Source organism: Theropithecus gelada, chromosome 9, assembly GCF_003255815.1.
Source record: "Theropithecus gelada isolate Dixy chromosome 9, Tgel_1.0, whole genome shotgun sequence".
NCBI classification, from domain to species: Eukaryota; Metazoa; Chordata; class Mammalia; order Primates; family Cercopithecidae; genus Theropithecus; species Theropithecus gelada.
This window is the reverse complement of record NC_037677.1, coordinates 88,897,336-88,924,231: the sequence shown is the minus strand read 5'-3', so window position 1 is coordinate 88,924,231 and position 26,896 is coordinate 88,897,336. Positions and strand designations below refer to the sequence as shown.

The 26,896-nt window shown below is 40.5% G+C and overlaps 1 protein-coding gene across 7 annotated transcripts in view; it reads left to right on the top strand.

Annotated features, from left to right (window-relative positions):
* Window positions 1-26,896, top strand: part of IDE (insulin degrading enzyme) — a 122,830-nt gene that overhangs the window by 57,605 nt on the left and 38,329 nt on the right. For 3 of the 7 annotated variants that reach the window (XM_025397960.1, XM_025397959.1, XM_025397962.1), the window contains exons 5-12: window positions 728-850; window positions 5,369-5,481; window positions 6,626-6,788; window positions 7,304-7,396; window positions 7,844-7,935; window positions 9,005-9,085; window positions 10,614-10,717; window positions 25,379-25,481. In XM_025397960.1, coding sequence (XP_025253745.1) covers window positions 728-850; window positions 5,369-5,481; window positions 6,626-6,788; window positions 7,304-7,396; window positions 7,844-7,935; window positions 9,005-9,085; window positions 10,614-10,717; window positions 25,379-25,481 — 872 coding nt within the window. Of the gene's footprint in view, window positions 1-727; window positions 851-5,368; window positions 5,482-6,625; window positions 6,789-7,303; window positions 7,397-7,843; window positions 7,936-9,004; window positions 9,086-10,613; window positions 10,718-17,852; window positions 17,941-25,378; window positions 25,482-26,896 lie in introns of those variants that run through there. The other 4 variants (XM_025397966.1, XM_025397965.1, XM_025397961.1 and 1 more) reach the window with 3 other exon arrangements.

The window sequence follows — 26,896 nt, the reverse complement described above, 5'->3', positions numbered from 1 at the left end:
TGAGGTCGGGAGTTCAAGACCAGCCTGACCAACATGGAGAAACCCCGTCTCTACTAAAAATACAAAATTAGACAGGTGTTGTGGCGCATGCCTGTAATCCTTGCTACTAGAGAGGCTGAGGCAGGAGAATCACTTGAACCTGGGAGGTGGAGGTTGGGGGTGAGCCGAGATCGCGCCATTGCACTCCAGCCTGGGCAACAAAGGCGAAATTCTGTCTCAAAAAAAAAAAAAAAGGCTGGGCACAGTGGCTCACAACTGTAATCCCAACACTTTGGGAGGCCGAGACAGGCGGATCAGGAGGTCAGGAGATTGAGATCATCCTGGCTAACACAGTGAAACCTGTCTCTGCTTTAGCCGGGCGTGGTGGCGGGTGCCTGTAGTCCCAGCTACTCAGGAGGCTGAGGCAGGAGTATGGCGAGAATCCAGGAGGCGGAGCTTGCAGTGAGCCGAGATCGCGCCACTGCACTCCAGCCTGAGCCACAAAGCAAGACTTCCTCTCAAAAAAAAAAAAAAAGACACTTTTAATTCCGTAGACTATAGTTTAAAACGTTGCTGGTTTGTACTGTTATCCTGTTTATTCACATAACATTCAAATAAATTTGAGTTATTATGTGTATTAGAACTCTATTTTTAAAGTTCATCTTAAGGAATAGCAGTGATAATTACAAAACTTTAAAAGTCCACATATTTTGCTTTTTCTAAAAAATGCCTTGTTCTTCCCTTCCAGGTAACAAATATACTCTGGAGACTAGACCAAACCAAGAAGGCATTGATGTAAGACAAGAGCTACTGAAATTCCATTCTACTTACTATTCATCCAACTTAATGGCTGTTTGTGTTTTAGGTCGAGGTAAGAACCCTTACAATTTTTTATAGAGTTGGATAATGTAAGTTTTTCATGTTGGCTTTTTCACAGTATTAGAAGATGGATATAAGATAGAGGTGTTTATTTGCTCAGAGTCCTTTGAAAGTGATCTGCTTGTTAGAGAATAGGTAGGTGGGGATTTTTATGTTTAAATCATTGTGTTCCCCAAAGAAGTTTAAGTGGAGATCTGAAAAAAATACAAATTACTACAGTAATAGGTGCTCTAAGCATATAAAAGCAAGGCAAGCCCAGCCTGAGCACCATAGTAAGATCCTGTCTCTACCAAAAAAAATTTTTTCTACATTAGCGGGATGTGGTAGTCTGCACCTATAGTCCTAGCTGCTAGGGAGGCTGAAGGAGGAAGATCCCTTGAGCCCAGGAGTTAAAGGCTGCAGTGGGCTGTGATCACCACACCACTGCACTCCAGCCTGGGTGGCAGAGAGAGATCCCATGTTAAAAAAAAAAAAAACACACACACACACCAAAAGGACAAAGATTGGCAGATTTGACCTTATAACAATTCAGAAAACTGGGGAAAAAAAAACAAAAACAGATGATGGTAAACTTGGGAGACTGTTTGGAATGTAAACAACGGTTTGATTTTTAAAATGCAAATTAACTACTAACATTGTTTCCTGCTGTTTTTAAGTAATACCCACTGCAGATGGTGTTGCTTTTTTGTATTGGTAATGGTGGTATCAGTTGCTTTAGTCTTTCTGGAGGGCAGTTTAACAATATCAGTCTTAAAAGTAAATATGCATTTTTACTTTTAAAAATGCAATCTCAGGAAATAATCAGAGTTCAAATAGGAGATATAAAAGGATGTTTCTGTCAGTATAGTATATATTAGTAAAAATTTAGCAATCTAAATGTTAATAGGAAATTTGCTAAATACTGATTTTATAATTGTAAAATAGAATATCTTATAGAAAAATAGCATTTCTTATTCTGCTTTCCATCTTGCTTTTTCTTTATAGTATTTATTAATACTTCAGGTATTAAATGTTTGTGTGTTTTTGTTGTCCACCCTACCAAAATGTAAATTACTTGAGAGTAGAAACTGTTTTGTTCACTGCTTTATCCTTAGTACCTGGGCTTGTGCTTCGTGCTTGGCACATCATAGGTAAATGTATAACAGTTTTATGAATAAACAGTTTTATGACAGCATTTTAATATCATGGGAAGATATTGTTAATATATTCTCATATATATGAATATATATTCTTATATATGCATATATAAATATAAAACATTTTTAATTAATACATGTATATTATATATAAAAATATATTGTATATTTTTTAATGTTCTTAATAAAGAGAAAACAAAAGCTGTTTACAAAAACATGTGCTATATGGTCCCATTTGGGGATTTATTAAAAATTCTAAGACATATCCCTCCCCCCAAATTTTTTAAAACTCTAATAGGGGCCAGGCACAGTGGCCCACACCTGTATTTCCAGCACTTTGGAAGGCCGAGGCAGGTGGATCACTTGTGGTCAGGAGTTTAAGACCAGTCTGGCCAACATGGCGAAACCCCATCTCTACTAAAAATATAAAACTTAACCAGGCATGGTGGCAGGCACTCGTAATCCCAGTTACTTGGGAGGCTAAAGCAGGAGAATCGCTTGAACCTGGGAGGTGGAGGCTGCTGCAGTGAGCCAAGATTGTGCCACTGCACTCCAGCTTGGGCAACAGAGTGAGACTCTGTCTCAAAAAACAAACAACAACAACAAAACACTAAAAACTCTAATATACCATATATGGTGTAGGTAAAAGACAAAATGGAAAAGCATGTACTAGAAATTTGATAATGTTGTATAGTAGTTAAGAACTCACATTTCACAGTCCAACAACCTGGCTTTTCATTCCAAATATACCGCTTGCTTAGCTGTGTGGCTGTGAGCTAACAAACTTACTTCAGTTTTTCAAACTTCAGTTTTCACATTTGTGAAGTGGTGGGTGGTACCTTGTACCTGTTGTGAGGTTTAATTGAGATAATAAAAACTGTTTAGCATGGTGTATGGCACATAGCAAATTCTCCATAAATGGTAGTAGCCACTCTAGCATCTTTATAATCATGAAATTATGGTAACTTTTGTTACCATAATTTAGCTTTTGTTTCTAAGTTTTCTACTGTTGGCAAATGTGACTTTTATAGTTAGAAAATAAACTATTTTTTTAAGTTGGTAGCAAGAACCAGGGTGTAAAATGGGTTCAGGGAGAGAGGACAATTAAAAAAAGCATACTCTGTAATGCTGTGTGCGTGCTTCAGGTAGGTGGGTTTAGAATGTTAAAATATCACTTGCTGTTTACAACCCAGTCCTGGGAATAGGTAGGTGCCTAAACTGTTTTTTTTGCTTGTTTGTTTGTTTGTTTAAATCTATGTTGTATTTGAGATTAAACACATGATTTCAGTAAGCATTTAATGGGCAAGTGACAATGGCAATAGATGAATCAAACCTGAGCCCTGTCCTCAGAATGTTCTTGGTTTAGTGGAAATGACAGAATAAGTATCTAAAAAATAAAGTGTCTCAGTTCCCTGATCCATACACATCACTCTCCCATTGTGACTGACTTCCTGTGCTGAACCCGAGAGAGATGTCTTTACAGTACAGAGGTATGAGGAGGAAACTGGATCTCTTAGAGGATTAAAAAATAATCCACTCCTTCTTTTGGCTGGAGGAGAGAGGAGGAGTAACCATGTGGAAGGATCTCTGTCACAAGGGTACAAAGAAGTTTTTCTGTTCTTGCCTGGAGCTGTTTCTCTAGCTGTGGCAGCACTAACTGTCTGAACACTTGCCACATAGGTAATCATCAAGTGCAGACACTGAGGTTTCCAAACCTTGATGATATGAAGGTGAGTGGGACTCAGTTCCCTGATCTCTATGGAGCCCACAATTTAGTGGGGTAGATAGACTGTGCTGTAGTGTTTAGCTCCCTTACCTTTAAAAAGTGACACTGTGAATTTATGCTTTTAGGGTAGAAATATGCAAGAAGAAAGATTCACCTGGTAGAACCTTGCTCAGGATGTTGCTGTCACCAGCACTGCAGGCCCACAAACCTTTATTGACTGCTCACCTTGTTTCAAGTCATATGTCCCATCTGCAAAAAGATCTCTCTGACATCTCTTGCTACAATATTCCCTCTGCATTCCTAAATTCACTTGTCATATAACAAGCAGCCACTGGTCTGCCTTTTATTTGGCTCTGGACATTTTGGAGTCCATCATACATGTCAAAAAATTGAGGCAAAAGTAGGTGTATTTTATAAATAAAATGCAAATGCCTACACTTAAAGGCACAAAAGAGAATTTTACACCATATAAAGGCAGCTCTCAAATAGTCATTTAGTACTCCCGAGAATTCATGGAAAAGTTCCAAATGGGTCATAGAATATCAAGGCAAGATTCTTATTTGATTCAAATGCTTACTGATAGTAACAGGTTATGAATGTTTATACCATTTATAAATAACCTGTTTTTGAGGAGACAGAATCAAGATGAGAGGTTATCTTGTTTATAAAAAGATAGGTTTTGGCCGGACATGGTGGCTCACATCTGTAATTCCAGCACTTCAGGAGGCTGAGGTTGCCAGATCACTTGAGCTCAGGAGTTTGAGACCAGCCTGGGCAACATGATGAAACCCTGTCTCTATTAAAAATACAAAAAACTAGCAGGGCATGGTGGCGCATGCCTGTAATCCCAGCTACTGGGGAGGCTGAGGCACGAGAATCACTTGAACCTGGGAGGCGGAGGTTGCAGTTAGCTGGCATCGTGCCACTGCACTGCAGCCTGTGCAACAGAGCAAGACCTTGCCTCAAAAAAAAAAAAAAAAAAAGATAGGTTTTTTAAATACTCCTTTCTTTTTAGGATAATAGTAATTTGTACAAATGGAAAAAATTTAATTCCACACAGAAAGGTGTAAAATAAAAAGCAAGCTGTTCTTTATTCCATCCTATGACTGCTGTGCCCTCTTCTCAAAGACCTAACTCATTTCTTGTTATACTTCCAAAAGTAGAATTTTGCTAATATCACATACATATACACACACATATATAACGTGCATTTTGGAGTCCTTCATACATGTCAAAAAATTGAAGTAAAAATAGGCATATTTTATAAATAAAATGCAAATGCTCACATTTAAAGGCACAAAAGATAATTTTATATCATAGAAGGCAATTCTCTATCTATGTATAAGGTGAATGTTATACTCTGCTAGTAGTTCAGTATATATGCCTGTTGATAATCATAGTCATTTTTCCAAATGCAATTAATTATTGTTTCTAATATTTGTTTAAATTTTATTATACTTGTGAAATAATATTGTGAATAATATTTGTGAATAATTTTTTAAAATAGAGATAGGTGTGAGGTGTAATCATTTTCACATTTTCCTTTCAGCGGTACTGAGACTTTTCAGGAGATCCTAAGATTTTAAGCTCTGCCTGTTGTATGTTACGATTCGCTTAAGTTCTGTTTTCCTTGTCTGTTTTCTTGTAGAATCTTTAGATGACTTGACTAATCTGGTGGTAAAGTTATTTTCTGAAGTAGAGAACAAAAGTGTCCCACTGCCAGAATTTCCTGAACACCCTTTCCAAGAAGAACATCTTAAAGTAAGTGCATAAATTTTGGTATTTTGTGTTCTTAATTTGTGGACATAATATATACCTAGTTTACCATAGACCAGGTGAAAATTTTTGGAGATTTCATTATTTATGTTTTTTTTTTTTTTTTGAAACAGAGTTTTGCATTGTTACCCAGGCTGGAGTGCAGTGGTGCGATCATGGCTCACTGAAGCCTTAACCTCCCTGGCTCAGTTGATCCTCCCACCTCAGCCTTCTGAGTAGTTGGGACTACAAGCACACACTGCCACACCTGGCTAATTTTTGCATTTTTAATAGAGACAGGGTTTCACCGTGTTGCCTTGACTGATCTTGAACTCCTGATCTCAAGTGACCCACCTGTCTCAGCCTCCCAAAATGCTGGAATTACAGGCGTGAGCTACTGCACCCAGCCCCTATGTAGTTTTTTTGTTTGTTTGTTTCTGTTTTTGTTTTTTTTGACAAGGAGTTACGCTCTGTTGCCCAGGCTGGAGTGCAGCGGTACAATCTTGGCTCCCTGCAACCTCTGCTTCCCAGGTTCAAGCAATTCTTCTGCCTCAGCCCCCTGAGTAGCTGGAACTATAGGTGCATGCCACCATGCCCGGCTAATTTTTGTATTTTTAATAGAGATGGGGTTTCACCATGTTGGCCAGGCTGAGGTCGAACTCCTGACCTCAGGTGATCTGTCTCCCTTGGCCTCCCAAAGTGCAGGGATTATAGGTGTGAGCCACCGCACCCAGCCCCCATGTGGTTTTAAATATTTGTCAGGGTAATAAAATCAATCTCACATTTGTTAGGATCATGAATCACCAAAAACATATCAATATGTTCTGGTCTTTACATGCTAAAAGTAGTTTTGGTAGCTGTAGTCTTAATAACTGTTGAAGCTGTTACCCTGTACCTGAAGATAAGCATTCAAAACCATTAATATTTAGCTGCATGGTTCAGGGGGTCAAACATGGACTATATACCGACTGTAATGAAATTCCACTAGGAGAGTGCTGAGTCATTTATTTGTGGTCAGTGTATCATTTTCTGTGGCAATTGATTGGTCTTAAATTTGGTATTCTTCCATGAAAATCATTCTTCATAGTTTAGAAATATTTTCTTCAGTAGGAGTTGTATATAGCTAATCTCTGTGATTTGTTTTCTCCAGCAACTTTACAAAATAGTTCCCATTAAAGATATTAGGAATCTCTATGTGACATTTCCCATACCTGACCTTCAGAAATATTACAAATCAAATCCTGGTCATTATCTTGGTCATCTCATTGGGCATGAAGGTCCTGGAAGTCTGTTATCAGAACTTAAATCAAAGGGTAAGTCTCCTGGGCAGCAGCTTCTGAGTGTCCACCACATCTTTTCACTCTGGCTCTCATTTTCTCCTGAATATTGTCCTGTGAATGAACATTCTTAGATGTGACCATTTTGGGTTAGTGAGTGAGATGGTGGTTGTTGGCATGCTGTTGTCTTTTTTTTTTTTTTTTTTTTCTTTTTTAGCTAGAGATGGGGTTTCACCATTTTGCCCAGGCTAGTCTCAAACTCCTGGTCTCAAGCTTGGCCTCCCAAAGTGCTGGGATTACAGGCATGAGCCACCGCGCCCAGCCAGTAGTCTACTCTTGACTGGGAATTGATGTGAGGAATCTTCAGGAAAGCCCCCACTTCTGCACCATCTGAAACTGCTTTTCTGAACTGATTTTTTTTCCTCCATCTTTTTTGCAAGAGGTTCATTCTCATGTCTTAGGAACATACAATATGAATTTTAAAAATTTTTCTTAGCTTCAAGGAAGCCACATATGCAATCAATCATGTTGATTTCCTTTGAATGTTGCAGGCTGGGTTAATACTCTTGTTGGTGGGCAGAAGGAAGGAGCCCGAGGTTTTATGTTTTTTATCATTAATGTGGACTTGACCGAGGAAGGATTATGTAAGTATTGATTCACCTTTTTACTTTTGAATGAAAATTTTACTTTCTATGATGTTTTTTAACTTCTTCTTGCTGTGGATCTGTTTTATGTTGAAAGCTATAACACTTTAATTCATACAACTTATCCATTGTATTTTTCATATGTAACTTGGCCTTTGTTTCATGGATGATTCTTCCCCCCTTAACAACTGATCATTATGTTGCACTTGTTAAATGTGGACTTGGCTTTTTATTTGCTCACTTACTGCCCCAACACCCTTTCTGTCACATATCCCTGAGCCCAGAGGGCCATGTGTGTGGGACACCTAAAACCAGTCTCAGGGAGGTGAGGACTGCATTTTCTAAGAGGGACCATCTTCCACTTACCTGACTTTACCTTAGGAGTGAGCTCACTGCTTTGAAGGATTCAAGGACTGAATGGTTTTTAAGTGTGCCCCTTTTTTCCAGTACATGTTGAAGATATAATTTTGCACATGTTTCAATACATTCAGAAGTTACGTGCAGAAGGACCTCAAGAATGGGTTTTCCAAGAGTGCAAGGTACTTTTGTTTCACCAAAACTTTTCTTAAGGAATCTATTTTTCAAGAACAAATACATGTGAATTAATTTAAATTTAAGGCCCAGTTAAACTTTTAAAGTTTTTTTCCTAATTGAACTCTAAAATTTTGCAATGTATAATAGTATTAGTTAAGGCTTAGTTGTACTAGTCTGATTTGCTACTTGGGGCACAACTAAGGGGAAAGGCATCATGTAGCCCTTTTTAGGATGGAAAAGAGAAGAAATCAAATGCTTTTCCATCGCTCAGAAGAAAATCAGCAGTTTCTTGAGCTAGAATCTGTCAGGGATTATGTTACTCCCTGCCTAAAGCTGCATGAGCTCTGTCATTTTCAGATCTTTAAATCTGTAGCAAATTCTCGAAGAAGTAATGAATTGTTTATGTATGATTGTGTTATTAAAAGTGATTTTATTATTGTATGTATGGGAAGAGCCCGGCTTTTTTTTTTTTTTTTTTTTTTTTGCATAAAACAAATGGTGTTTGTCTTTCAAATTTTTAAAAGCCTTTTTAAAATGGGTTTTTAAAAATATGTGCTTTAAAGCCTATCGAGATTCTCAAATGTATTTTAGTATGAGAAACATCCTTTTTAACTAGATAAAAGTTTAAGGATATAATTTCTGCTTCCAAAAATTATGACAGTAACTCCTAATCTGGGTGCTGTTCTCTGAATGAGTCACCAAAATCATCTATGGTGGAATTGTTGGATCTCACAAGGTTCTTTCACACAGTTTTTCTAAATTCTTTGGCTACTAGTTTCAACAACTTAGGCTATAGAGCCATATCCTGTATTTGTTATTTTCACTGAAAATTGTTTACCTATTTTGTTTTTGGTTTTAAGCCTAGGTTGATGGATTAAATTTTATACACATTAAGAAATTTTTTAAATACTCTATACATTTCTAAATCAAGCATAGCCATTTTTTCAGAAAGTGTGATAAAGTATTTATGGAGTATTTATGGAGTAGCAAGCTTATAGTGCAAGCCAAACACTTAAAAAAAAATGTTTCTTAATAAGGGTGGACATATCTAATTGGATTAATTTTCTATTTTAGGACTTGAATGCTGTTGCTTTTAGGTTTAAAGACAAAGAGAGGCCACGGGGCTATACATCTAAGATTGCAGGAATATTGCATGTAAGTTTGTTATTTTACTGTATACATTGCTGTGTAGAGTATTTCAGCAATCTTGTATATATTATTTTCAGTAATAAGTGAATTATTGAAGCTGAGGTATAAAACTTTAAACTTTGTAGCAACAGGGCAAATGTTGATGTCAGGATATGTTTAAAATCTTAATTTTCATCCTGAAATTTATTTTCTGTAATATTTTTGTTAAATATGCATTTTGCTTATTGACTTTAAATATATTTCAGTTCTGCAGCATGTCAAGTGCTACTTACGTGAAAGCTATTGTTTACTTTTTTTTAATTTCCATTGCTACCATCCTAGTCTGAGCTATCATGATTTCTTGCTTGGGCTACCATGATAGTCTTTTACCTGGGATCCCTATTTTCCTCTTGGTCCCCATTGTAGTTTATTTTTCCAGCCTCGTGATCTTTTGAAAACTAAAATCTGAATGTTTCACTCCTCTGTTTAAATTCCTTCAGTGGTTTCCCAACAGAGTTGGCATAAAATGCAAAATGTTCCTTGGCCTACAAAGTGATGTGGCCCCAGCCTATCTGGCCATCTTCTATACCACTGTCCAGCCCATCTCTCCCATTTGCATTCCACTCCAACTGTACTGGCTCTCTAATTTTCAGACATTAAGTTTATTCCTCCCCCATTGCTATTTTCTCTACATGAAACACTTTTCTATCTGATCTTTGCCTGGCTAGATTCTTATCATTTGAGTCTCCCCTCAGATTTCTTCTCCTCAGACCTTCTCTGACCTCCCAATCTAAAATAATGCCCCTCCCCCTTTTTATTGTTTTCATAGCACCTCTCACTAAAATTACAATATTTGTTTATTGTCTGCCTCCCTCCCAATTACAATGTCTGTGCACTTCTTGGAGGACAAAGGATTTCATGTGTCTTACCTACTGTTTTATCCATAGTGTGTGGAACAGTGCCTGGCACAGAGTAGATGTTCATTAAATATTTATTGGATGAATGAATCAGTCAGTGTGGAAGCTGCTCTTACCAATACTGGAAGTTGCTCTTACCAAAAAGCATCTTCTGCATTGTTTTTCTACACTGGTCAAAAATATAAGCCATTTTTTTCCCACAACAGTTTCCCAAATGTTTGTCTAGTATGTTTCATAGAAATTTAGGAAATTCTGTTCATAAAAATGTGTATACTTTATATTAAAAAATGCTGTAGGTGTCAGCATTTTATTACCGAATTTTCTTCATTAACAAGTACTCAATTTTTGACCAGAAATATTCATGGTTTTCCATGAAAGAAATGTGATTTTGCTCTCTCTAATGGAAGTATGTTTGGAGATTAACAGTATATTTGGCAGAATCATCAAACAATATGAAACTGCTTAACAATGTGGTAGGAAAGAGAAAACGATTTAGGGCCACAGAAAATTTTTCCAATGGAGTAAAATTTAATTGAAGGGAGAAAGGGTGTACAGTAATGAATTTAATGTGTTACATATCTGCTTTAATAAACTATGTAGTAGCTATATGTATTTATATATATTTTCCTTTTTAAAAGTATTATCCCCTAGAAGAAGTACTCACAGCGGAATATTTACTGGAAGAATTTAGACCTGACTTAATAGAGATGGTTCTCGATAAACTCAGACCAGAAAATGTCCGGTGAGTCACCATACAGATTTTATTTATAAACTAAAGTTTCAATAGTGATTAGAATCTGAAAAAATTTGAAATTTTGAATAAAATGCTTTTAAACATTTTATCAAGCATGATTATAAAAGTAGAGAATAGTATAATGAAGCAACACCAAGCTTCAACCACTGATACATGGCCAGTCTTTTTTATCCATCCCTCTTCAGTCATCCTCCTTCCACCCTAGATTATTTTGAGGCAATATTTACAAAAGATGAGGACATTTTAAAAAACAAATATAATTTTATTATCATAAGTAAAATAGAATAATAACCTGTCTTAACCTGACTTTATTCTAACTCAAACTCCCAAAGTATCAGCCCACCTATCTGGCTCATATAAGCAAGTGAAGACACCCTCTTTTACTTAAGCCACAGTAAAGATTACAATCTCAGAATCCCCCTGATTGACCAGTGGTTAACCAGGAAATCAAAAGTCCAAACTCTTATAGCAGCAGAGATATTCTTGCTAGAGGAAAGTAGTCCCTAAAGTGCCTGTGAGCCACCACATGATATTCCTCCCTTAAAACTGAATTTCATATATGTTTTCTAAAGTCAAATGATGGAATATAATTGAATGATACGTTTTACATTTTTAATTTTTCTCCTCTGTTGGGGAAGTATTTTTGAAATCCTACTGGCAATTTGGTGATTAAGTAAATAAGTTTTGGCCTGGCGCAGTGGCTCACGCCTGTAACCCCAGCACTTTGGGAGGCCGAGGCGGGCAGATCACGAGGTCAGGAGATCCAGACCATCCTGTCTAACACGGTGAAACCCCGACTCTACTAAAAACACAAAAACAAAATAATCCAGGAGTGGTGGCGGCGCCTGACAGGGCGAGACTCCGTATCCAAAAAAAAAAAAAAGTAATTAAGTTTTTTGGAACAGGTTTTTTTTTTTTTTTTTTTTTTTTTTTTTGAGACGGAGTCTCACTCTGCCGCCCAGGCTGGAGTGCAGTGGCCGGATCTCAGCTCACTGCAAGCTCCGCCTCCCGGCTTCATGCCATTCTCCTGCCTCAGCCTCCCGAGTAGCTGGGGACTACAGGCGCCCGCCACCTCGCCTGGCTAGTTTTTTGTATTTTTTAGTAGAGACGGGGTTTCACCGTGTTAGCCAGGATGGTCTCGATCTCCTGACCTTGTGATCCGCCTGTCTCGGCCTCCCAAAGTGCTGGGATTACAGGCTTGAGCCACCACGCCCGGTGGAACAGTTGTTTTATGAATAAGATCAACAATGTGATAGAACTTTTTGAAGAAAAAATCTTTTGGGGCTTGGCATGGTGGCTCCCACCTGTAATCCCAGCACTTTGGGTGGCCAGGGTGGGCGGATCACCTGAGGTCGGGAGTTCAAGACCAGCCTGACCAACATGGAGAAATTCCGTCTCTACTAAAAATACAAAATTACCCAGGTGTGGTGGCATGCGTCTGTAATCCCAGCTACTCAGGAGGCTGTGGCAGGAGAACCGCTTGTACCCGGGAAGTGGAGGTTGCTGTGAGCCAATATCATGCCATTGCACTCCAGCCTAGGAGACAAGAGGGAAACTCCGTCTCAAAAAAAAAAAAAATCCTTTTGACAGAACTGTACTGTCAGAGTCTTTTCCTAGTTACCATTGTTTTAACTTTTCCAGACATATTATCAAAGATTCATTAGCTATAATTGCATATATATGACTTGCACCATACTGTTTAGGTTGAGAACAATAATTAATGTCCTCTAATGTTCAGGTGGGCTTGGCCTATCTATTGTGACTCCTAGGTGGTTGGTGGAGTCGGGTGATTTTCTTCTAGGAAATACTATTAGCCAGATTTTACCTGACCTCATGCTAGGATTCAGCTAAATATTCTATTTTTTGGGGAAGCCAAGGCAGGAGGATCACTTAAGCCTAGGAGTTTAAGACCAGCCTGAGTAGCATGGTAAGACCCCATCTCTATTTTAAAAAGTTTTAGTGATTTTTTATATTATGATACAGTGTTTGGGTGAGTACAAATAATTAGCTTCAAGAACAATTTTTTATAGAGATAGGGTCTCACTGTATTGCCCAGGTGGATCTCAAACTCCTGGCCTCAAGCAATCCAGTTTAGCCCCCCAAAGTGCTGGGATTACAGCCGTGAGCCACATGCGCAGCCTATAATTTTCTTTTCTTTTTCTTACTGAGCCTAGAATTTTTAAATTGGAATAAGATACCATGGTTTTGAGGTTTAAAAAATGTATTAAGGGTCAAAATTTAGAAATCTTTTTCAATGAAAATAATGTGAAATTATTTAGAAATTAAATTTCCGGTTTGAGGTACCCAGTAGGTTACAATGTTTCCTATGCAGTTTCTTGCCAATATGTTAAGTCCCCATTCATTGCCTAATCCTTAATTACTCAAAAATTGATTATGATACAGAAAATCATACTAAAAAACTAGAAGTTACCAACAGCTGTGAATTCACTAGAGATTAGTTAGTTGATCATTCTGCCTTTAACAGCAAATGCTCTTTTTCAACTCTAGATAATTTACTGAGGAATTGAAAAATGAAGAAATCTTTCGTTTTCCATTCAATGAACAACAGATAAAGTTGTGGTTTTTTTGTTTTTTTTTTGTTTTTTTGAGACGGAGTCTCGCTCTGCCGCCCAGGCTGGAGTGCAGTGGCCGGATCTCAGCTCACTGCAAGCTCCGCCTCCCGGGTTCACGCCATTCTCCTGCCTCAGCCTCCCGAGTAGCTGGGACTACAGGCGCCCGCCACCTCGCCTGGCTAGTTTTTTTGTATTTTTTAGTAGAGACAGGATTTCACCGTGTCAGCCAGGATGGTCTCGATCTCCTGACCTCGTGATCCGCCCGTCTCGGCCTCCCAAAGTGCTGGGATTACAGGCTTGAGCCACCGCACCCGGCCAGATAAAGTTGTAGATTAAATATTTGTATACGCTAATATGTTAAGTTATTCATGCCTGACATAGTCTAGTGGGGGATGGCGAGATATAGTTCACATAATTTAAATGGTTTAAAGTGATATATACACTGATACACAGGGTTGCGTATGTAGGAAATCCTAAGGAATCTACTTTCGCCTGCAAAAATCTAGAACTAATAAGTGAATTCAGCACAGTCACAGGTTGCAAGGTCAATATACAAAAATCAATTGCATATCTATATATAGCAACAAAAAATAGAAAATTAAAAGAACTATTTACAATAGCAACAAAAGCATAATATTACTAGGAATGAGTTTAACCAAAGATAAGCAAGACTTCTACATAAAAAACTAAAAACAGTAGAAGAGAGCAAACAGTAGCCAAGAAAAATGAAAAAAGACTTAAATAAATGAAGAAGCATACTATATTCATACATTAGGAGACTTGATATTATTAATATGTTAGTTCTCTCCAATCTGATTCATAGACTCAATGTAATCATAACCCAAATCCTGGTAGGCTGTTTTTCTTCTTTTGATTTATTTATTTAGAGACAGGGTCTTGCATTGTCACCAAGGCTGGACTCTAGTGGCGGGATCATAGCTCACTGCAGCCTTGACCTCTTGGGCTTAAGTGATCTTCCTGCATCAGCTTCCTGAGTAGCTGGGACTATGGGTGCAAGCCACTATACCTGTTTAATTTTTTTTTTTTTTTTTTGAGATAGAGTTTCACTCTTATCACCCAGGCTGGAGTGCAATGGTGCGATATCGGCTTACTGCAATCCCGCCTCCCAGGTTCAAGCAATTCTCCTGCCTCAGCCTCCTAAGTAGCTGGGATTACAGACACCCGCCACCACACCTGGCTAATTTATTTTAGTAGAGACGGGATTTCACCATGTTGACCAGGCTGGTCTCAAACTCCTGACCTCAGGTGATCCGCCCACCTCAGCCTCCTAAAGTGCTGGGATTACAGGCATGAGCCACCGTTCCGGGCCTTTTTTCTTTTTTCTTTGTTTTTTTAGATGGAGTCTCGCTGTGTCGCCAGGCTGGAGTGCAGTGGCACAGTCTCGGCTCACTGCAACCTCTGCATCCTGGGATCAAGCAATTCTCCTGCCTTAGCCTCCCTGGTAGCTGTAACTACAGGTGCGTACCACCATGCCCAGCCAATTTTTGTATTTTTAGTAGAGACAGGGTTTCACCATGTTGGCCAGGATGGTCTTGATCTCTTGACCTGGTGATCTGCCTGCCTTGGCCTCCCAAAGTGCTGGGATTATAGACGTGAGCCAACGCACCCGGCTTGTTTGTTTGTTTGTTTAATACAGTCTTGCTCTGTTGCCCAGGCTGGAGTGCACTGGCGTGATCTTGGCTCACTGCAACCTCCTCCTCCTGGGTTCAAGCAATTCTCATGCCTGAGCCTCCCAAGTAGCTGGGATTACAGGCATATGCCACCAATGCCCAGCTAATTTTTAAATTTTTTCGTAGAGAAAGAGTCTCACTATGTTGCCCAGATTAGTCTCGAACTCCTGAGCTCAAATGATCCTCCCACCTCAGCTTCCCAAAGTGCTAGGATTACAGGCATGTGCCACTGCACCTGGCCTTTTTTATTTTTTTAATTTTTTTTATTTTTTTCTGAGATGGGGTCTCACTCTCGCCCAGGCTGGAGTGCAGTGGTGCGATCTCAGCTCACTGCAACCTCTGCCTCCCAGGTTCAAGCGATTCTCTTGCCTCAGCCTCCTGAGTAGCTGAGATTACAGGTGTATGCCACCACGCCCGGCTAATTTTTGTATTTTCAGTAGAAATGGGGTTTCTCCATGTTGGTCAGGCTGGTCTCAAACTCATGACCTCAGGTGATCCGCCCACCTCGGCCTCCCAAATTGCTGGGATTACAGGCATGAGGGCATGAGCCACTGTACTTGGCCAGTCAGTTGATTTTATTTTTGACAAGAGCATCAACATAATTGAGAATGGAAAGTCTTTTCAACAAATGGTGCTGTTCTACCAGCTGCATATCTATATGAAAAATGATGAAACTTGACCTTTACCTCATACTATTTATAAAATTTGAGATAGATCATAGACCTAAATATAAGCACTAAATCTATAAAACTTCCAGAAAAAATAGGAAAATATCTTCAAAACCTTGAGATAGGCAAAGATTTCTTGGATAGAACATGAAAAGCAGTAACCACTGACAAAAACACATTGGCCGTGCACAGTGGTTCACGCCTGTAATGCCAGCATTTTGCAAGGCATAGAGGGAGGATTGCTTGAGCGCAGGAATTCGAGACCAGCCTGGGCAACATGATGAAACCCCATCTCTAAAAAAAATATGCAAATTAGCAGGGTGTGGTGGTACATGCCTGTAGTCCCAGCTACTTAGGAGGCTGAGGTGGGAGGATCGCTTGAGCCCAGGAGGTGGAGGTTGCAGTGAGCCATGATCATGCCACTGCACTCCAGCCTGGGCAACAGAGTGAGGCCCTGCCTTAAAGTAAGGCTGGGCGCTGTGGCTCATGCCTATAATCCTAGCACTTTGGGAGACTGAAGTGGGTGGATCACCTGAGGTCAGGGGTTCAAGACCAGCCTGGCCAACATGGCGAAACCCCGTCTCTACTGTAATCCCAGCTACTTGGGAGGCTAAGGCAGGAGAATCGCTTGAACCTGGGGGCCAGAGGTTGCAGTGAGCCAAGATCACGCCACTTTACTCCACCCTGGGCAAAAGAGTGAAACTCCATCTCCAAAAAAAAAAAACACATACACACTGATAAAATGGACATCATCAATATTAAAAACTGCTCATTAAGTGATATATGCATTTACTTACATGATTGAAATACATGGAAGAAAAATACCCAGAACACACACTAATTTTTACTTTACTTGCCACACTAATTTTAATTTACTTGCCTCATTTAGGCAAGTAAAACAATTTAAATATTTGTATTTTCCTCAGTGTACTTATATATTCCGGGGGGAAAAAAATCAACCTAAATCTGGTTGAATTTTATCATATATACCTTCTACAAATAAAACCTCTTACCAACATGAGGAGGAAGAGCTGTAGATTTACTAATAGAACTTATTAGACAATCTGTTTTCCAGGTTCAAGCAATTATCTTGCCTCAGCCTCCCAGTAGCTGGGATAACACGCACCCGCCACCATGCCTGACTAATTTTTGTTTTTTGTTTTTTGTTTTTTGAGATGGAGTTTCGCTCTTGTTGCCTAGGCTGGAGTACAATGGCGCAATCTCGGCTCACTGCACCTCCGCCTCCCGGGTTCAGACAATTCTCCTGCCTCAGTCTCCCAAGTAGCTGGGATTACAGGCTCCTGCCACCACGCCCAGCTAACTTTTTGTATTTTTAGTAGAGATGGGGTTTTGCCGTGTTGGCCAGGCTGGTCTTGAACTCCTGACCTCAGGCGATCCACCTGCCTCAGCCTCCCAAAGTGCTGGGATTGCAGGTGTGAGCCACCATGACCGGCTTGTTTTTGTTTTTGTTTTTGTTTTTTTTAAGTAGAGACAAGATTTCACCACGTTGGCCAGGCTGGTCTCAAACTCCTGACCTCAAGTGATCCACCCGCCCTGTCCTCCCAAAGTGCTAGGATTATAGGCATGAGCCACCATACCCAGCCTCACTAAACAATCTTTAAGATTCCTTCCAGTTACTAGTTTTGTGTGGTTTTGTCACCTACTACTAGTCATGAGATCTTGGATACATAATTTTTTTCCTTCAACGTTTATTGAATCACTTATGTGAAACCTCAGAGTTGACAGTCCTGAAAGGGGAACTTGTGAAAAGTTAACTTTATATAATGTCATGAATACTGGCTCTCATTTAATTTCCTTGAACCCTGCTCATCTGCAAAATGGGGATAGTGCTTTATATGATGTAAAATGTTTTAGCAAAGTCAAAAAGTGTTGTACAAACACAAGCTAATGCTATATTAAAGGTATACCATATAATAAGGTTGTGCTTTTTTTTTTTTTTTTGGTAAGAAAAAACCATGATTTAAATTCTAATTCTTGCTGCTCTAGAGCCAGTAATTGACTCAACAACACTTTGTAGGAGTGCATTTGCTGGAGCATATGTTTTACTTTTGAAATTGCATATTTCTAAATGTGATACCTTATGCAATTAGAGTTAAATACCTCTTTTTACTCTCACATTTAAAGAGAAAGCACTTTTCCTCTACAGGATTGGTCTCTGTGACTGTTATAATTGTAACTGCAGTAGGTCAGTGATACATGGTGCAAAACAACCTGGGATAATACTGCCAACTGCCAGGCCAGACTAGGGTGGCTCAAGGGTAAGATTACCTTCTTTAATACCCACTGAGACAAGTTTAACATTGCAACCAGGTAGGGAAATAAACAGGACACTCTTAAGAATAAAAGGAACCTTAGAGGCCATTTAATCCAACTCCTGTTAGGTATACACTTGGCCCTCCATATCTGCGGGAGATTGGTTCCAAGACTCCCATGGATATCAAAATCCAAGGTGCTCAAGTCCCTTATGTAAAATGGTACAGTATGGTACTGTGTATCTGTTCTGTAGTATCCCAGCTAAGTAGTTACCAGCTTCAGTTTAACCTCTTCCAAGGATGGGAAACTCAATATTAAGGTAGCCAGTTTCATTTTTGCCAGTCCTAATTGTTAGAAAATTATTTTGAATTTTGAGACTTGATGACTTGTTCAAAGGTGTTTACCTATTATTACTCTATGATCATTGTCACCCAGCTCCCCTGATCCTATCATTTGGTGCCTGTTTTACCATATTAAATCTAAAAAATAGCTATAGAGTCTTTGTCATGTGCCTTCCTTTAGTCATAAATAATTCAATTTATTTGGGAGAAGTTATTCTTGGTTAATCCATGAAAGTCCTAGTGGTAACAACGGACTTCTTGTCTAAATGTTTGGCAGTCTGACAGTTAACTGTAGAATATTGTCAGGGATCAATGCCTAATTTACTGGCTTCTGGTGTTCAGGCTTCACTCCTTTTTTCTTTTTGAAAGTTACAGCATTTGCCCATCTCCATCTCCAGTTTTCTGCCTCATCTCGTGTTCTCCAGCATTTCTAAAAGATGTTGGACAATGATTCTGTTAGGATTTGGTAGTGGCATAAGCATTAGAAATTGTGACTCATCTGTATTTGGAGATGTAATTTCTCTTTTTTAATTTTTATTTTTTTTTCAGAGTCTTGCTGTGTTGCCCAGGCTGGAGTGCAGTGGCACAATCTCGGCTCACTGCAACCTCTTCCTCCTGGGTTCAAAGGATTCTCCTGCCTCAGCCTCCCGAGTAGCTGGCATTACAGGCACCCACTACCACACCCAGCTAATTTTTGTATTTTTAGTGGAGATGGGGTTTTACCATATTGGCCAGACTGGTCTTGAACTCCTGAACTCAAGTGATCCACCGGCCTCGGCCTCCCAAATTGTTGAGATTACAGGCGTGAGCCACCACACCTGGCCAGAGAAGTGATTTCATACTTGGCTCATTCACCTATCTTCAACTCCTTTTTTCTGTGTTTGATCCACCTTTACAGTTAAAAGACCCATGTTTCTTTCAAAGACAAGGTAAATAAGAGAGGGGAGTAGTCCTGCCATCTGTTAACATGAGATTAACTGATTACATTTTGCTATAGGTCATGTGTCCTATTAAATTATGAGTTTCTTCTAAATAGGAACTGTATTTTGTCTTTCCCAGAATTTGACCTGGTAAGAACTCAAAAGTTGACTGAATTTTCTCAACTTTAAGCCTTATCTTTCTTGACTTTTTTCTTACTTTAAGAAACACTTTAGTCCAGGCGTGGTGGCTCACGCCTGTAATCCCAGCACTTTGGGAGGCTGAGGCAGGTGGATCACCTGAGTTTGGGTGTTTGAGACCAGCCTGACCAACATGGTGAAACCCCATCTCTACTAAAAATACAAAAATTAGTTGGGCATGGTGGCAGGCACCTGTAATCCCAGCTACTCAGAAGGCTGAGGCATGGAAATCGCTTGAACCCAGGGGGTGGAGGTTGCAGTGAGCCACTGCACTCCAGTCTGGGGGATAGAGCAAGACTCTTTCTCCCCCCCAAAAAAAACACACACACACACACACACTTTAAAAAAATGGTTTTTAGCATTTTTCACGAGCCTCATCACTATTTAAGTATGATTTTTGAGTCTTATCAATAGATTTTTTTTTTTTCAACCTTCTGTCTTCTCTGTGTATCCTTTAAAAATCTAATTTGATATCATGATAGTGTAGAATTTTACTAGTGGAAGGAGAGAGTTCATCTAATTTCAATCCCTATTTAAAAATTAATGAGGCCGGGTGTGGTAGCTCACGCCTGTAGTCCCAGCACTTTAGGAGGCCAAGGTGGGTGGATCACCAGTTCAAGACCAGCCTGGCCAACATGGTGAAACCCCGTCTCTATTAAAAATACAAAAGGCTGGGCGCAATGGCTCATGCCTCTAATCCCAGCACTTTGGGAGGCCAAGGTGGGCAGATCATGAGGTCAGGAGTTTGAGACTAGCCTGGCCAACATAGTGAAACCCTGTCTCTGCTAAAAATACAAAAATTAGCCAGGCATGGTGGTGTGTGCCTGTAGTCTCAGCTACTCAGGAGGCTGAGGCAGGAGAATGCTTGAACCCAGGAGGCGGAGGTTGTGGTGAGCCAAGATCACGCCACTGCACTCCAGCCTGGGCAACAGAGTGAGACTCCGTCTCAAAAAAAAAAATAAAAATTAAAATTAATGATACTGAGGTTTAGAGAGGCTAAATGGCTTGTGCCTAACTTAGATCTGTAATTTTGGCAAGATTTCAAAGAAAGTGATTCAGAGTATCTGCCAGAATCCCAGTTTCTTATTGCCAGGTCTGTGCCCTTTCCACTAATTCTGTTTGAATTAATCACAATTACCTATGAAGCCTCTTCTCATTCTTTGGATATCTTTTCCCTTTTCTTTGTCAGGGATCATTTGTAAAAATCTCAAGAGAATTTATTATTTGGGAACCATATTGCCTTTTAATGTCTGTAGTCAGGAGACCTTTTGTTTCCAGGTGAGTTCCATCCAGCTTCGACAGCTGCATTCCCTCCAAACATTTTTAAATGTACTTGAAGTCAACAGCATTCATTCTAGCCCACTGCTTCCTTTTCTTGCTGTTGTAAGTTTTAGTATGAAAAGGTTGTGTTTTTTCATGTTTCATTTTTAAATTTCTTTCTTTTTCTTTAATTAGAGACAGAGTCTCACTGTATTGCCCAGGCTTGCCTTGAACTCCTGGGCTCAAGTGACCCACCAGCCTTGGCCTCCCAAAGTGTTGGGATTACAGACTTGAGCCACCGTGCCTGGCCTGTTCTCTCATTTCTAAGGATCACATCATTACCATATTGGCAGCCTTTTCTTCCCCCACACTCTAGCCACATTAAAAAAAAACTGGGCTGGGCATGGTGGCTCACACCTGTAACCCTAGCACTCTGGGAGGCCAAGGCAGGAGGATTGTTTGAGCTCAGGAGTTTGAGACCAGTCTGGGCAACATGGTGAGACCTCGTTTCTACCAAAAAAAAAAAAAAAATTAGCTGGATATGGTGGTATATGCCTATAGTCCCAGCTACTTGAGAGACTGAGGCAGGAGGATCACCTGAGCCCAGGAGTTCAAGGCTGCAGTGAGGTATGATCACACCACTGTACGAGATCCCGTCTCAAAAAAAAGAAACCCTATTTTTCGTATAATTAGATTTTCAGCAGATGGTCTAAAGTGCTCCAATATTTGTACTAGTTTTTCTCAACTGTCTGCGGTTGTGTATACCATAGGTATCTGTACTTCAATTACTGTTTTTCTCCTAATTCAAGTGCTCTCCCCTGTACTTTCACACTCTGGTTCATAGGTGTCTATATGGGTTTGATGTGTGTATACTCTGTCTCTACCATTATTTTCTTCCCTGTCTTTATTTATTACATCATACATTCCCTTTCATTGTATATTTCAATCTTGAATTTGTTAATGATATACTAACTGTTGGTCTGAAAGTATCTATTTTTGTTAGTCTGGTATTTGATCTGTGCCTAGTCTGAGGAACTGTGCTTGTCTGTTTCCTTATAATAACATTTCACATGTTACCCGTACACCTCACTTTGGTATATAGCTATCCAAATCCCTAAAGACTGTATTTGATGGGTCTGCCTTTTTCCCCTCCTTTTTTTAACCTGAGCATTACTGCATAGCCTTCAGTGTCTGCTTTCTGTGTCAGATAGTCATCCTCCAGAGCATCTGGCTTGGCAGCTTGTTTACTTTCTCAGAACTGAGTTTAAGGTTTTCTTGTTTCAGAGGGCAAGTCCACTCCAGCCTGGGTGTCAGAGTGAGACCCTGTCTCTAAAAAAAAAAGAAATCAAGTGTTTCATGGAAGAGTAGATGAGAAGACCATCTACCAGATTCTTCTACTTAATGTGTTTTTTAGAAGTCTCCTTGAGAATCAATCCATTCATTCTCTGAGAAATCAACAAAAGTGGAAGCCCGAGCTCCTAGGCCTGAGTCTGCATAGGCTCTATCATGTATTGAATGCCCTTAAGAGATACCATACAGGCCGGGCGCGGTGGCTCACGCCTGTAATCCCAGCACTTTGGGAGGCCGAGGTGGGTGGATCACAAGGTCAGGAGATCGAGACCATCCTGGCTAACACGATGAAACCCCGTCTCTACTAAAAATACAAAAAATTAGCCGGGCGTGGTGGCAGGCGCCTGTAGTCCCAGCTACTCGGGAGGCTGAGGCAGGAGAATGGCGTGAACCCGGGAGGCGGAGCTTGCAGTGAGCTGAGATCGCGCCACTGCACTCCAGCCTGGGCGACAGAGCGAGACTCCGTCTCAAAAAAAAAAAAAAAAAGAAGAGATACCATACACTTTTCATACAGCTATATGATTTCTGTGAACTCTACACATACAACTCAAAAGGGATTCTTGAACTACCAACATGCATCACTTCCTTCTGGATGCAATAATAGAACTCTTTGATCTGTCAAACCGTATGATTCCTCTGTATCTTTCTGTGGAACATATTTCTTATTTAGCATGTTTTCTAGAACTGGTAGTGGTTAGTGGCAGATAGGCCAGATCAGAAACACCTACAGCTGGAGGATTAGTCAGTCATACTGACAGGTGAGTCAGCTTGCTTTAGGATATCTACCAAAAAGCAGATAAGAAGACCAAGTCCAGTCAGCCAGGTAGAATATTTTGTCTAGAATGTATAAAAAATAGATGGGGCCGGGCGCGGTGGCTCAAGCCTGTAATCTCAGCACTTTGGGAGGCTGAGACGGGCGGATCACGAGGTCAGGAGATCGAGACCATCCTGGCTAACACAGTGAAACCCTGTCTATACTAAAAAATACAAAAAAAAAAAAAAACTAGTCGGGCGAGGTGGCAGGCGCCTGTAGTCCCAGCTACTCAGGAGGCTGAGGCAGGAGAATGGCGTAAACCTGGGAGGCGGAGCTTGCAGTGAGCTGAGATCCGGCCACTGCACTCCAGCCCGGGCCACAGAGCGAGACTCCATCTCAAACAAACAAACAAACAAACAAAAAATAGATGGTAGTTCACACTACTAGCGTTGAAGTTGGGGAGGTTCTACAAGGGCCAGGTATTTGGAACAGAGACTGGGATTCTCAAAATGGATGAGTATCATCAGAGGGGAGTTTCGATTGCAAGTACTAGGCTTTCAGCTGTGAGGCCAACATTCAGAGGCTAGAATCAAACCTCTAGGGGGATAGGTGAGAACAAGCAGGAACAGATATGGACCTAGTTATTTGAATTGGGAAAGGGAGAAGTGGAAACAATAGCAGGACTGACTTTACACCACGTTGCCCAAACTAATTGGCTAGAATTCCTTGACCCATAAGATTCAAAATAGGACTGGTTCCAGCCTGTGGTTGAGTCCACTGGTGGGGGTGTAATGATTCCAACTTCAATGATTAAAAGGTGGTAGAGGCAGAGTGTCCCTGATAGTGCTCTACAGGGATGGCTTAGAGTTCCACTGGTTCTGAACTTCTTTTGCTCCTCTAGTCTTGTCATTTTTTGTTCACTTATCTTTTGACATCATTTTATCTCTGCCTTCCCTCCTTGAACACTTTTTTTTTTCTTTTCTTTTTTTGTTTGAGACAGTCTCACTGTCGCCCAGGCTGGAGTGTAGTGGGCAGTCTCGGCTCACTGCAAGCTCCGCCTCCCGGGTTCCCGCCATTCTCCTGCCTCAGCCTCCCAAGTAGTTGGGACTACAGGCGCCCACCACCACGCCTGGCTAATTTTTTGTATTTTTAGCAGAGATGGGATTTCACCATGTTAGCCAGGATGGTCTCATCTCCTGACCTCGTGATCCGCCTGCCTCGGCCTCTGAAAATGCTGGGATTACAGGCGTGAGCCACCATGCCTGTCCTTGAACACTTTTTTCCGTCTGACTTCTCTTCTGGGCTGTTTCTACTGTCGCATCAAAAAAAGCTTTTAGACTGGCTCACACCTGTAATCCCATCACTTTGGGAGGCTGAGGCAGGCAGATCACCTGAGGTCAGGAGTTCAAGACCAGCCTGGCCAATATGGTGAAACCCCATCTCTACTAACAATACAAAAATTAGCTGGGCATGGTGGCAGGCACCTGTAATCCCAGCTACTTGGGAGGCTGAGGCCAGAAAATTGCTTGAACCCGGGAGGCAGAGGTTGCAGTGAGCTAAGATCACACCATTGCACTCCAGCCTGGGTGGCAAGAGCAAAACTCTGACTCAAAAAAAAAAATTAACCAGGCATGGTGGCAGGCGCCTGTAATCCCAGCTACTTGGGAGGCTGAGACAGGAGAATTCTTGAACCCAGGAGGCAGAGGTTACAGTAGTAGACATTTTTTGGTCTTGTCCCTTTCTCCCCTAGTAGCAGGAAGGCCTGTGTATTTGTAGTAGATATATTTGATGCCAGTCTCTGGCAGGAAAAAAACATAGAGCAGAAATGTAGCAAGCAATAATAAAAGTTTCTTGGGTATGTGTGTCACGTTTTTAAAATATCTGGATGAGCCAACAGGTTTTGTTAGTCATTCCTGTTATCATTCCTGTTAATTCTGCACCTGAGATATTCCTAGGAAGGAGTACTTTTTTGCCTTTTTTTTTTTTCCCCCCAAGAGAAAAAGTTTTGATTTGTCACCCAGGCAGGAGTACAGTGGTGTGATTCTAGCCTACTGCAGCCTCAAACTCCTGGGCTCAAGCAATCCTCCCACCTCAGATTCCCAAGAAGTTGGGACTACAGGTGCGTGCCACCCTACCTGGTTAATTATTAAAATGTTTTGTAGAGACAGGTCCCACTATTTTGCCCAGGTTGCTCTTGAACTCCTGGGCTCAAGCGATCTTCCTGCCTCAGCCTCCTAAAGTGCTGGGATTTCAGGCATGAGCCACCACATCCACAACTTCTTTGCTTTTTTTAAGGACTGTTTTTTAACTGACCTTGTTATATTTTTTCCCCCAGCTACTCTTCTTTTTAAATTTTAGTCAGTAGCAACCTAGAGGAATCTCCTGTGAGCACTTTTTCACACTGAAAATAATGGACTATAACTAAAGGATAACAGGGACTATGATCAGAAACCTCTATTCTTATATTGCTTGTTTGGACTAAGCCTTACAGGATTTGCTGGGTCTTAAGAGGCCCAGCACGTTCTTGGATATTATTTATATTGTCCTGAATCAGGTTCTTTAAATTTATATATACAGTGTGAGTTTACAGGGTTTTTTTGTTTGTTTTTTCTATCTCTAGGGTTGCAATAGTTTCTAAATCTTTTGAAGGAAAAACTGATCGCACAGAAGAGTGGTATGGAACCCAGTACAAACAAGAAGCTATACCAGATGAAGTCATCAAGGTAGGGGTAGCTTATCTGTGAATAAGCCTGTGAGGAATCAGAAGGACATTGCTTCCTAGATCCACCAACTAAGACCGCAGAGTGTGGAAGACTGATGACCTAGTGTTGTCTGTACCATCCTAAGAGAAATCAATAAGTAGATAAGGAGCTGGAGTTTAGCCTTTTCATGAAGACATGATACTCTAGCCACTTTCTCATGTGTCTATCAAACCACCAGGGTTGTGCCTCATGCCATAAAAGGTAACTGAAGTGCAGGGTACACGGGCACAGGCAGCAGAAAGGCAAGAAGAGATGGAAGTAGGAAGCATGAGAGACCAATGCAAGGGCTCCAAGGAGCTCACGGTCTTGCTGTGAACACAGGCTGAGAGGAGGCTCTAGGATTCATACCATGTTCACTTCAGGAGGTGCTATGTTTTATGCCTCATGTTATAGCACCGTTCTTTTTGTCAACATAGGGGAATTATGATTTTCAGAACAGGTATGTTAAGACAATATTTTGTCCCATTCATCAGTAGTCAGGATTTTGCTTGTGAATGTTACCTACTTATCTAGTACTTTTTCTTTCTTTCTCTTTTGATTCTCATTGGCTATGTGCCTTTGAGATTGGCTCCATTATTCCTAGGAAAAGACCAGAAAACTTTACTGACTAGATTCTAGCTAAACTCGAGTAATGGACATTTTAAAAATGTACCTGTGTAATGACATACAAAAAAGGAATTAGTTTAAGAAAGAAAATCATCACTGATACTTCACAGCTCTCTGACATATTCATAATACAGAAGGAGATCATTGAAGCCCCCCAGTGTGTGAAAATGTCCATCTCTCTAAACTGTGAGGAAAGCTGATCTTCCATGAATTAGCGCTGGGTCTGAAATAGTCCTAAAACAAGAAAGAATCCCCATGTTCACCAGATTCTGACCAGAATAAACCTGCCCTGAATGGGCTTTTTTTTTTTTTTTTTTTTTTTTTTGAGATGGAGTCTTGCTCTGTCACCAGGCTGTAGTACAGTGGCACAATCTCGGCTCACTGTAACTTCTGCCTCCCGGGTTCAAGCGATTCTCCTACCTCAGCATCCCAAGTACTGGGACTATAGGCGCATGCCACCACGCCCAGCTAATTTTTGTATTTTTAGTAGAGACAGGGTTTTACCATGTTGGCTAGGATGGTCTCAATCTCTTGACCTTGTGATCCTCCCACCTCAGCCTCCCAAAGTGCTGGGATTACAGGCGTGAGCCACCATGGCTGGCTGGGAATTTTTTAAGAACACATCTCTCTGGGAACTCAGTAGTGAAATTACTTATTAAGTGTTTCCTAGTCCCTACTATTCAGCTGTTCTGGAAACCTAAGATACCACTTAGGAAATATGGCCAACTTGCCCAGTGCGGAAAGACACAAACACAGGAGCTAAGATAGAA